Here is a 12,466-nt window from a genome sequence, read left to right on the forward strand (position 1 = left end):
CAAACCCCCCCCAGGCACCCAAAACATGCGCTGCGACCCTTTGGGGACTCCCAACATCCCCCGGGGTCTCTTTAGCCCTTTGCGGGACCCCAATTACCCCCAAGTCCTCCCCAGACTGGGCACTGGGCTCCCCCGGTGACCCCTAAAATCCCCGTTGGAGCAGGTACCCGCACCCCACCGTGCCGCCCCCTCTTCCCTCCGCCTGGCGGGTGAAAGTGACGTCACTTCCGTCGCCTCCTCGCCCCGCCCCTGGGATAAGGGGAGCCACGCGCAGCCTGAAGGCCTCTTTTCCGCCGCGCGCTCTAAGATGGCGGACACGCAGGTGGGTGCCGCGCCGGGAGCAGGCCGGGACTGCCCGCCCTGGGCCACCGTCCGCCCCGGGAGGGATGGGGGACGGCGGGGAGGTGGTGGTCGGGAGGGGACGGTCGTTCTCTGAGGTACCGTGGGTCTGGCGGTGATGCTCCTCTCTCTTCCCCCCCCTCCCCACCTCAGACCGAGAGGGCCTACCAGAAGCAGCCCACCATCTTCCAGAACAAAAAGCGGGTGCTGCTGGGCGAGGGTGGGAAGGAGAAGCTTCCCCGCTACTACAAAAACATCGGCCTGGGCTTCAAGACTCCCAAAGAGGTAAGACAAGGCAGGGCTGCCCTACCCCAGGCCCCGGTCGGGCATCTGCGCCCCCCCCGCACCCCAAAAGCGATGACGGTGCCGCCGAGTGCGTCCTAGTGTACGAGTGGTTCCTCTGAGCTGTTTGTCCATCCAAGCACTGACGATGGCTGCAGAGTCCTGCTGGTGGATTGGGGCAAGCCCAAAAGCAAACACAGGCTGGGCAGAGAATGGATGGAGAACAGCCCTGATGAGAAAGACTTGGGGGTGTTGGTGGGTGAGAAGCTTACTGTGAGTCAGCAATGTGGCATCCCGGGCTGCATCCCCAGCAGCGTGGCCAGCAGGGCGAGGGGGGGACTGTGCCCCTCTGCTGTGCTCTGCTCTGCTCTGGGGAGACCCCCCCGCAGTGCTGCCTCCAGCTCGGGGGCCTCAGCACAGGAGAGACATGGAGCTGGTGGAGCGGGGCCAGAGGAGGCCCCGGAGGTGCTGCGAGGGCTGGAAACCCTCTGCTGGGAGGGCAGGCTGGGAGAGTTGGGGGGGTTCAGCCTGGAAACCTTGGAGCAGCATTCCAGTAACTGAAGGGAGCCTACAAGAAAGCTGGGGAGGGACTCCTGATCAGGGAGGGGAGCAATGGGACGAGGGGGAATGGTTTGACACTGACAGAGAGGAGACTGAGATGAGACGTGAGGAAGAAATTGTTGCATGTGCAGGCCATGAGCCCCTGGCCCAGGTTGCCCAGAGAGGTGGGAGATGCCCCATCCCTGGAGTTGTTCAGGGCCAAGTTGGACGGGGCTTGGAGCAACCTGGGCTGGGGGGAGGTGTCCCTGCCCAGTGCAGGGGTGTGGAACTGGATGATCTTTAAGATCCCTTCCAACCCAAATCCTTCAGATCCTACGTATCATTTCTCTTTGTAGGCGATTGAGGGCACCTACATTGACAAGAAGTGTCCGTTCACTGGTAATGTCTCTATCCGTGGCCGAATCCTGTCAGGTGAGTTGTGAAGGTTCCTTAAGGAATAGTACTAGCGGCGTAATCCTGTAGCTGCCCTGAAGTGGGTGAGCAGTTGAAGCCCATGAGTTGTGAGCGTTCATCTGGAATTGCCTGGTCCTTGAGCTGCACATGATGCCAGTCTCTCACGATGGTCTTCCAAGCCTCACGGTGAAGGGGCTTTGACGACAATGCCACATGGCTTTGCTGATGCCCAGCAAAAGGACCAGCTGCTGGCAGTTACTTTTCCACAGGTTACTGCTGTGAGTGCAGATGTTGATGTAGTGCAGTAACAGAGAATGCAGGGAGCGGTGTTTCTAGGAAAGGAGTCAGTGTGTGCTTAAAAGTCTTCAAAAAGACAATTTGGTTTATAATACAAATTTTAGCGTTGTATCCTGGCAGTGAGAATGCCCTTTCATACTGGTAGAACAGGGGTCCTCAAGCACCCCCCAAAGGATGTGTTATGATTTATTATTCAGGTAAGTTAATTTTTCCTTTTAGTAAGGCAAAATTTTAAGAGTCACCTGGACAGGATGCTAGGTCATCTTGTCTAGACCATGCTTTTGCCAATAAAGGTCGGACTGGTGATCCCTGATGTTCCCACCAACCTGGGATTCTATGATAAATAAGGAGAAATTACTGGAATTGAAGGGTGCTGCCTTCAGGTGTCAAGTACCACTCATCCCTGCTGATCTCCTTGAATTACTCTTGTAAAAACCTCTGTCCTCTGTTAGTTATAACCCAAGTCTCCAGCCCAGTTTGCCAACGGTCGGTGCACGCTTGTGCCCGTCACTGTCACGTCCCCCCTCTTCTGTCACCCAGGTGTGGTTACCAAGATGAAAATGCAGCGCACCATTGTCATCCGTCGGGACTACCTGCACTACATCCGCAAGTACAACCGCTTTGAAAAGCGCCACAAGAACATGTCTGTGCATCTCTCCCCCTGCTTCAGGTGCGTGCGGGTCCCCGCAGTGACGGGGGAGCATTGTCCTGTGGATATTGGGCATATGGGAGCGCCAGGCGTGTTCCCGGTGGCTCATACATGTCGTTATAGATACTGTTTACAATTCTGACATTGGCTTTTGTGTAGAAAGTGCAGCAAGTGTGCACATCAGTGTGACACGGGCAGTTTTAATGCTGCTTCTGACCTGGAACCTGCTTGCTGGTGGTGATGTCTAAACTCACGATGGTCTTCAGATCCCCTGCTGCTGAGGGGGCTGCTGACAGTGCCAGTGGCAATTGCTGAACCGTAAGACAGGTTCTGGTCAGTCTGCCTGTTCCGAAACCATGCAGTGGTTACAGTCTGTGAGAAATATAACAACTTTGATGTTTCTGAAGTAAGCACTGAGGCCAGAGGGGATGGGTTTGGAGGCTGGTGGGTTGTAACCTGCTGTGTCTTTCCTACACCAGCCTTCAGGGTGCAGGTTTCCAGAAAAACTGGGACTGGCATTGCAGTCCAGCCGATGAAATCAGATCTTGCTTTACAACTTAGACACCCGAGGTCTCTTTCAGTGCTGTGTTGCTCACTAGCATCATGCGTGGTAAATGTCTGTGCTGCAGAGCAAATGGACTGCAAATGCAGAAAACGTGGAACTGCTGAAATACCAGGGGTGTCTTTGCAGGGATGTCCAGATTGGGGACATTGTCACCGTGGGAGAGTGTCGTCCCCTCAGCAAGACTGTCCGGTTCAACGTCCTCAAAGTCACAAAGGCTGCTGGTACCAAGAAGCAATTTCAGAAGTTTTGAAAACAGCATACGGAAGATGCTGAGGACAAATAAAACTTTGGTAAAAACATACCCTGTGTGTGTAATCTGAAATAAAGAGCGTGGGGACGTGACAGCTCATGTGAACTCATCAGACTACAAAAATGGGGGAGATGAGTGCGCCTCAAGGAAAACTGAGAGTACTATGCAGCTATTAGTTCAGATATTCCAGGTTTTCTACTTGGAAATTATGAGAGTTTGGATGAGGGACAGGGAGGGGATGTTGTGCCTTTGATGGAAAAATGTCAAGGTCCCCATTGATGGATCTGAGTGGTCTGAGGTGCAGCACAGCCGGCTCCTGCGCAGCCTGTCCAACGGAAAGTTGCCTTCCCATTTCTCTCCTCCCAGGCTCTGTGTTCCAGGACAGGCTGAAGACAGATTTTTTAATGTATGGGGAACTTGGGCACAGTAAAAAAGCAAAAGGGGGACACACTCTGACCGCTTTGAGTTACTTTCTGGAGAGCTCTTGCAGCTTTCCAGTTCCATACTGATTTCTGGTTTGCCATTTCACCCCCTCCCCAGTGTAGATGCAGGCAGGGACAGATTGGAGGTTGCATAATAATTTGGGTTAGAATAATGTAAAGCCTCTTGGTGATAGCGAAGGTGGTTGCGACTTTAAAGATCACTTCTCAGAAAGCTTAGATATGTATTTAAAGAGGAAGATGCCACGTGGTGTTTTCACACACAAAGGTGTCCGAGCACATTTTTACAAGGCAGTGGTGCGTCAGCAACTGAAGGGAATGGGAATTAGTGCCAAAGAAACTGCTTTTCCTGCAGATTTTTTTAGAGGTGATAGTTGCTTGTGGTTCCAACAGTCATAGGAAATGTTATTCTGGGAACTGCGTAAGCCCTTCTGTAGGAAACTGATCCCACGTTCGGGGAAAAGCCAGGAGGGAATGATGGTGCGGCGCAGTGCGGATGACAGGAGGGGGTGTGATGAGAACCAGAGGCAGAACAACCAAAATCTGGTCTTTTAAACCCATGTGGTTCAGCGGGCAGCGTTACCTGAACCCCAGGCCAACTCTGGCAGCATGGCCCGTTGAGTCAGTGCTGGAAAGGGCTGCGAGAGCGAGCTGGTGCCCTGCAGCTTGCAGAAAACGCTGCATCGTGGTAAATTCTGCATTAACGCACGTTAGGTGCGCAAAATTGAGTAGTGTTTGTGTGAGCCTTTGGTTTGTGCTGTCTCATACCTTTGTGGCAGGGATGTCCCCTTGCATCTGGGAGGAATTGGGTAGGAAGTGGGAGAGCGCTCGCTCTGCCATGAACTGGAGACATTACCAGTAATGCCAATGTCAGAATCATCTGGGTTGGAAGGGACCTTTAAGATCATTGAGTCCAACCATCAACCCAACACTCCCAAACCCACCACTAAACCATGTCCCTCAGCACCATGTCTGCCCGTCTTTTAGATACCTCCAGGGATGGTGACTCCACTTCCCTGGGCAGCCTGTTCCAGTGCTGGACAACCCTTTCGGTGAAGAAATTTTTCAGAATATCGAATCTAAACCTCCCCTGGTGCAACCTCAGGCCATTTCCTCTTGTCCTATCGCATGTTCCTTGGGAGCAGAGACCAACCCCCCCTTGCTACACCCTACTTTCAGGGAGCTGTGGACAGTGAGAAGGTCTCTGCTCAGCCTCCTTTTCTCCAGGCTGAACACCCCCAGGTCCCTCAGCTGCTCCTTGTCAGATGTGTGCTCCAGACACCTCACCAGCTCCATTGCCCTTCTCTGGACATGCTCCAGCCCCTCAACGTCTTTCTTGTGAGGGGCCCAAAACTGAACACAGCACTTGAGGTGGGGCCTCACGAGTGTCGAGTACAGTGGGACAATCACTGCCCCAGTCCTACTGGCCATGCTGTTCCTGATACAGGCCAGGATGCTGTTGGCCTTCTTGGCCGCCTGGGCACACTGCTGGATCATATTCAGCCGCTGTCAACCAACACCCTCAGGTCCTTTTCCACCGGGCAGCTTTCCAGCCACTCTGCCCCAAGCTTGTAGCATCCATGGGGTTGGTGTGACCCAGGTGCAGCATGCAGCACTTGGCCTGGTTGAACCACAACCATTGGCCTCGGCCCATCAATCCAGCCTGTCCAGATTCTTCTGCAGAGCCTTCTTACCCCCCAGCAGGTCGACTCTCCCACCCAACTTGGTGTCATCTGCGAACTTACTGAGGGTGCACTCCATCCCCTCGTCCAGGTCATTGATAAAGGTATTAAAGAGAACCGGCCCCAGCACTGAGCCCTGGGGGACACCACTTGTGACCGGCTCCCAACTGGATTTCACTCTGTTCATCACCATGCTCTGGGCACGGCCATCCAGCCAGTTTTTTACCCGGCCAAGAGTAGGCCCATCCAAGCCATGAGCAGCCAGTTTCTCCAGGAGAATCATAGAATGGTTTAGGTTGGAAAGGACCTTGAAGATCATCCAGTTCCAACCCCATACACAGGGACACCTCCCACTAGACCAGGTTGCCCAAGACCATGTCCAGCCTGGCCTTGAACACCTCCAGGGATGAGGCCTCAACAACCTCTCTGGGCAACCTGTTCCAGTGAAAAACAGTGAAAAACTTCTTCCTAATGTTCAATCTGAACCTGCTCTCTTCCACTTTAAAGCCATTCCCCCTCGTCCTATCGCTACATGCCCCAGTAAAAAGTCCTTCCCCAGCTCTCCTGTAGGACCCCGTTAGGTACTGGAAGGCCACAATAAGATCTCCCCCTCGGAGCCTTCTCTTCTCCAGGCTGAACAGCCCCAACTCTTTCAGCCTCTCCATAGGAGAGGTGCTCCAGCCCTCGCATCATCCTCGTGGCTCTCCTCTGGACATGCTCCAGCAGGTCCATGTCCTTCTTCTGTTGGGGACTCCAGAGCTGGATGCAGTATTCTAGGTAGGGTCTCACGAGAGTGGAGTAGAGGGGCAGAATCACCTCCTTTGACCTGCTGGCCACACTTCTTCTGATGCAGCCCAGGATACGGTTGGCCTTCTGGGCTGCAATTGCACATTGCTGGCTCATGTTGAGATTCTCATCAATCAGCACCCCCAGGTCCTTCTCCTCAGGGCTGCTCTCCAGCTATTCCACACCCAGCCTGTATTTGTGCTTGGGATTGCCCCAACCCAGATGTAAGACCTTGCACTTGGCCTTGTTGAACTGCATGAGGTTGGCTTGGGCCCACCTCTCCAGCCTGTCCAGGTCCCTCTGGATGCCATCCCTCCCCTCCAGCGTGTCTACCTCACCAAACAGCTTGGTATCATCGGCAAACTTGCTGAGGGTGCACTCGACCCCACTGTCCGTGTCGCCAACAAAGATGTTGAACAGTACAGGCCCCAGTACCGACCCCTGAGGAACACCACTTGTCACTGCTCTCCACTTGGACGTCAAGCCATTGACCGCAACTCTTTGAGTGCGACTGTCCAGCCAGTTCTTTATCCACCGAGTGGTCCGTTTGTTGAATCCATGTCCATTTCGAGGCCAGGATATCATGTGGGACAGTGTCAAACGCTTTGCATGAGTCCAAGTAAGATGACATCAGTTGGTCTTCCCTTGTCCACTGCCACTGTAACCTCTTTGTAGAAGGCCACCAAATTTGTCAGGTATGACTTGCCCTTGGTGAAGCCATGCTGGCTGTCACCAATCACCTCTTTGTTTTCTATGTGCCTCAGCAGAGTTTCCAGGAGGATCTGTTCCATGATCTTGCCAGGCACAGAGGTGAGACTGACTGGCTGGTAGTTCCCTGGGTCTTCCTTGTTTCCCTTTTTTAAAATTGGGGTTATGTTTCCCCTTTTCCAGTTGGCAGGAACCTCGCCAGACTGCCACAGCTTCTCAAATATGATGGCAAGTGTCTAAGGCTTTACTGAAGTCCAGGTAAACAACATCACAGCTTTTTCCTCATCCACTAAGTGGGTCATCTTGTCACAGAAGGACATCAGTTTTGTTAAGCAGGACTTGCCTTTCATGAACCCATGCTGACCAGGCCTGATCACCTCGTTGTCCTGCATGTGCTGCATGATGACACTCAGGATGATCTGCTCCAAAACCTTCCCCGGCACCAAGGTCAGATTTACAGTCCTGTAGTTCCCTGGATCACCCTTCTGGCCCTTCTTGTGGATGGGCATCACATTTGCCAACCTCCAGTCAGCTGGGACCTCTCCAGTTACCCAGGACTGCTGATGAGTAATGGAGAGTGGCTTGGTGAACTTCTGCCAGCTCCTTCAGTACCCTCAGATGGATCCCATCCGGCCCCATAGACTTGCATATGTCTGGGTGCTGGAACAGGTCCCTCACCATTTTCCTGTGGATTACGGGGGCTTCATCCTGCTCTCCACCCCTGTCTCCAGCTCAGGGGGCTGAGTACTCGGGGAAAAACTGGTCTTAATATTAAAGACTGAGGCAAAGGCAGCATTAAATACCTCAGCCTTTTCCTCATCCTTCATCACTGTTTCCACCTCCATCTACTAAAGGACAGAGATTATCCTTACAGAATCACAGAATCACAGAATTATCAGAGTTGGAAGGGACCTCTAGAGATCATCTAGTCCAACTCCCCTGCTAGAGCAGGATTGCCCAGAGCACATTACTCAGGACTGCATCCTGAGTAAGGAGGGAGAGGGCCCCATTATGGAGCTAGTGGTGGGGGCACAAGTGGCCTCGCTGTTAAATCTGCTCCCCGCCTTCGTTAGCGTCGCCATGTTTGATGAGGAGGCGGCTCGGCCACTGGACCAGCAGCTCCCGGACCCAGAAACCCGCTCCTCCCTCCTCTGGGTGCACATCGGGGGCTGCGAGGATCCTCTGCTCACCACGTCCATCCTCGCGCCGCAGGCATTCGGCTGGAGAGCTGAGCAGGACCCGGGCATGTGGCTTTGAGGGGGTAGAGCTACGCTGTTAATGGTCCCAAACCTCTTCTGGAAAGCCTAATTATGCCTTCTAATCAGTCCTCGTTAGCCCTGCAGCGTGTCCAGCTTTGAATGCTTTCACTGGGGCTGGAGTCTGCTCCAAGGCACCTTCAAATCAGCAGAAAGGCTCAGGGGAGGAAAAATTTCATTGTGACAGATTACGAGGCAAAATGTGACCAGAGTTATGGTGAACATGGTTAAAGGCTTTAGCGAGATCTCGGCTGGGCGCACTCTGCGTGAGGAGCCTTGTTGTCGGTGTTTGTTTAAAATAGATGGCTCCTTTTGCCTTCAGGAATTATGGACATTTGAAAATTGCACCAACTGCATCTCCGGTGAACCTTCTTGTTAGCTGGAGTGGAGGCACGCGGCATTGGGCTGCCCTGCGGACGGAAACCCTCCATCGCCACCGCTCATCCAGACGGAGCACAATGAATAGTTATGAAAGAGGGGAGATTGAGGTGAGATCTGAGGAAGAAATTGTTACCTGTGAGGGCGGTGAGCCCCTGGCGCAGGTTGCCCAGAGAAGCTGTGGCTGCCCCATCCCTGGAGGTGTTCAAGGCCGGGTTGGACGGGGCTGGGAGCAACCTGGGCTGGTGGGAGGTGTCCCTGCCCAGGGCAGGGGGTGGCACTGGACGGCCTTTAAGGTCCCTTCCAACCCAAACCATTCTGTGATGGTGTCTCAAAGCAGCCCTGTGCCCCTTTAAGCCACCGAGCAACAGCCCAGGTCATTAGTGGTGAGCTGCTTCATTTTGATCCCACATATGGACATACACACAAAAAAAAGTCTCCTACATGGTTCAGTCAATGAAGATCTCAAAGCTGGTAACAGAAATTAATGCTTCAGCCCAGTTTTAATGGAAAATAGATCCTGGCCAATTAACTTCTGGAAGGGGATTTATTTAGCAATTGCATAACATTCTCATTAAAAATGTATCAGCAAATCACAGCGTAAGTAGGTTACAAAGTGAATAGATTTCCAAATATATCTGTTAATTGATTTAAAATATTAAATAGTTTCGAACTGAAGGTCTGTCTGGGTCCTAGCAGAAGCTGTCCTGCTGGGTGAACGTTACCAGGAATCTGAAACCTCCGTTGATGAAAGTTGTGTATTTTCCCCCAGAATGATGGGCATTTTGTCTGGCGGTTCCTGTGGCCTCAGCCGGGCCATATCCGCAGCGTGAGATGGGGCGTCGCAGTCCCGCAGCACTCGGCATCCCCGGCTCCACCGGCAGCAGTGGTGCAGCTCCGCGGCAGGGCGAGCGTGTCACGGGTGGAAATGCCCCACGGAGCGGTGCAGGTTCAGGAGAACCCACTGAAGTGGTTTGGGGTGGAAATGGCCTTGGAGGTGGAGCTGAGGAGCCAAACCGCTGCACTTAAACACGAGGCGGCTGAAAAAGAGGTTGACTCTGGGTGTTGGTAGGGTGTACCCAACACCGTGGCCGTGTGCCTTCACCCGGGAAACAAAAAAAAAAAGAAACAGATGGGATTGTGAGAAACTGAAGATGGGCAAATTAAAAGACTTTTTGAACAGCTTCCCTCGGGACAGCCTCTTGTTGCAGGAACTATTTTAGCCCAACGTCCCATGGCTCAGCTCAAGGTCCCGGCTCTGGGCACAGACCCACGAGTGCTCCTGGGGGATGGCCGGTGTCTGTCCCTGTCCTCCCTGTGGCCACCGGGTGCAATGGGCATGACAAGGGCTGAACATGGCCTCAGAGGGATCCTTCCCCCACAGCTGGAGGGTCCCGGTGCCTCCTTCGCCCCAATGGGATCACAGCAAACCTGATCGTGGTTGTCAAACACAGCATCAGCCCGCGGGTGTGTGTCTTCAGGGCAGCATCCCCCCCCAAGGAGGCTCAACTGGTGCTTAATGAAACTGAGCGGAGGGGGACACAGATGTCATGAGGGCAAAGATGAGTGAGGTGGTGTGCCCACATGGAGAACAATGGGGAGATGTCTTGGAGCCCGCACTTGGGCAGCTCTCGGCTCTGCACGGGGTGCCGGGTATGCCTGCAGAACCCCTGACCATGCACAAAGCCACGGCGGTTCCTGCGCCCACACAGACCTCAGAACTGCATCTGAGTGGGACAAGGGCGGCTCCTGCTCTGCCCTCCTGCTTTGCCCCGGCACGGCCATCCTGCCTGGCATCCCCGCTGCCCCACAGGGGATGCGATGGACCAGCTCTCAGCAGCCCAACAGCGTCCTCCCTGCAAGGCCAAGCGGCTGCTGTACAGCAGCACCAACCGGATCAGGCAGGGGGTAAATGGCGCAAACTGCCCCCAAAGCTCTTGTTCCCCTGTGACCTCATGAAGTTCAACCAGGCCAAGTGCAGAGTCCTGCAGGTGGGTCGAGGCAATCCCAAAAGCAAACACAGGCTGAACAGAGAATGGATGGGGAGCAGCCCTGAGGAGAAGGGCTTGGGGGTGTTGGTGGGTGAGAAGCCCCCCAGGAGCCGGCAATGTGCGCTGGAGCCCAGCGAGCCCCCAGCATCCCGGGCTGCATCCCCCGCAGCGTGGCCAGCAGGGCCAGGGGGGGACTGTGCCCCTCTGCTGCGCTCTGCTCTGCTCTGCTCTGGGGAGACCCCCCCCAGTGCTGCCTCCAGCTCGGGGGCCTCAGCACAGGAGAGACATGGAGCTGGTGGAGCGGGGCCAGAGGGGGCCCCGGAGCTGCTGGGAGGGCTGGAGCCCCTCTGCTGGGAGGACAGGCTGGGAGAGGTAGGGGGGTCAGCGTGGAGAAGAGAAGGCTCTGGGAAGACCTTCCAGTCCCTAAAGAGGCTCCAGGAAAGCTGGAGAGGGACTTTTGATCCGGAAATTCTCTCCTGTGGGGGCGGTGAGCCCCTGGCACAGGGTGCCCAGAGAAGCTGTGGCTGCCCCATCCCTGGAGGTGTTCAAGGCCAGGTTGGACGGGGCTGGGAGCAACCTGGGCTGGGGGGAGGTGTCCCTGCCCAGGGCAGGGGGTGGCACTGGACGGCCTCTAAGGTCCCTTCTAACCCAAAGTATTCCATGATTCCCTCCCTGTCAGATGCACAGGGAACATTTTTCACCCAGAGCCAAGGCTCTCTGCTGCTCCGCTGTTACCAAACGTGTCCCTAAATCCTCTCCAGCTTTGAGATATTTGCAAATAATCACCCATCTTCCCACAGCCCGGCGAGACATCAGCGCTCCGTCTGACAGCTCACACACATGGCATGGAAAAAAAACATGCCTCCACCACGGCCCAGGAGGGCATTTATGAACTGTTTCTGCAAAATTTCTGCCGAGGTTCCCCCTTTGCCGGGGGCACATCTGCTGCCTGCGGGCACGTGGCTGAGCGGGGGCTGCGAGAGCCTTTCAGAAAGGGGGAGAGAAGAACAGTTTATATTTAGCAGTGGTTATTTATGAATTAGGAAAATGAATGCTTTCAGTGCTGGCTCTGGGGCGAGCAGGTGTGGTGGGTAACGCCTTTGCCAGCGCCGCAGGAGGAAGAGCCAAAGCCGGGAGATGCCGCCAACGTAGACAAAGGGCTGAGTATCGCTCAGAAATAACTGAGATGGTGGAGGGTGGATTAACTGGATTGAGATTAAATTTAACCATGTGTGGAACAAGGCCATGCTCTGCCAACTAATGGAAAGATGCTTTTCACTGCACCAGGCTCGTGCCGGCTGGAAATGGGTAGTACAGCTGCAAGAAGAGGGCAACAATTTCTCCAGGGTGGCTACTGCAGATTTCGTATTAGCTGAAGGCGGCGTTGGAACTGCTGCCGGGGGCGGTGGTGGGACTTCACCTGGACCGGCACCTGCTGTTCCCACATCCCAGGTACCAGAGAGGGTAACCCAAACCCCAGCGGCACCACAGAAATGCCGCCAAAACAGCAGGGGAAAGCGACTGCCCACTCCGGAGCCATGACATACTGCCCAGCCTGCACCGCTGCTGGTAGCTGCTGTGGAGAGTCAACGGGAGCAGAAACTGGGGGAAATGGGGAAAACATCATGCAGTTCAGCCAGGTGATCATCTCGGAGCAGAAATGAATGAGTTTAAATTGGTCACAAATCGATCCGAGCTGGAAATGAGAAAAAAAGGTCTGGGCACCAGGGATGCGAGGTGGGACACCTGGGGGGATGGGGGCAGAGACCCTCCTGGATTTCGGCCTGGGTGAGCTGGAGGTGGCAATGGACCTGAGGCCACCAGCTCCACCGCGGTGGCTGCATGGCCGGCGGATACCCGGGCCAGGCCGGCAGCATCGCCTTCAGCTG

At 54.6% G+C, this 12,466-nt stretch overlaps 1 protein-coding gene across 1 annotated transcript; it reads left to right on the forward strand.

Moving 5' to 3' along the window:
* The first annotated feature begins 250 nt into the window (after positions 1–250).
* RPS11 (ribosomal protein S11) lies at positions 251–3,385 on the forward strand. The gene is made up of 5 exons (XM_082494283.1): positions 251–322; positions 493–624; positions 1,518–1,593; positions 2,413–2,542; positions 3,213–3,385. The coding sequence occupies exons 1-5, from the start codon at positions 308–310 to the stop codon at positions 3,334–3,336; spliced, it is 477 nt and encodes a 158-aa protein (XP_082350409.1). The 5' UTR covers positions 251–307; the 3' UTR covers positions 3,337–3,385.
* Positions 3,386–12,466: the final 9,081 nt, after the last annotated feature.

This window comes from Vanellus vanellus, assembly GCF_965231255.1.
Source record: "Vanellus vanellus genome assembly, chromosome: 1".
NCBI classification, from domain to species: domain Eukaryota; kingdom Metazoa; phylum Chordata; class Aves; order Charadriiformes; family Charadriidae; genus Vanellus; species Vanellus vanellus.

Bases quoted from the DNA above. Each gene is read 5' to 3' on its own strand.
- RPS11 (XM_082494283.1), top strand. The intron at 625-1,517 runs GTAAGACAAGGC...TTCTCTTTGTAG, and splicing joins GCTTCAAGACTCCCAAAGAG to GCGATTGAGGGCACCTACAT. The intron at 2,543-3,212 runs GTGCGTGCGGGT...GTGTCTTTGCAG, and splicing joins CATCTCTCCCCCTGCTTCAG to GGATGTCCAGATTGGGGACA.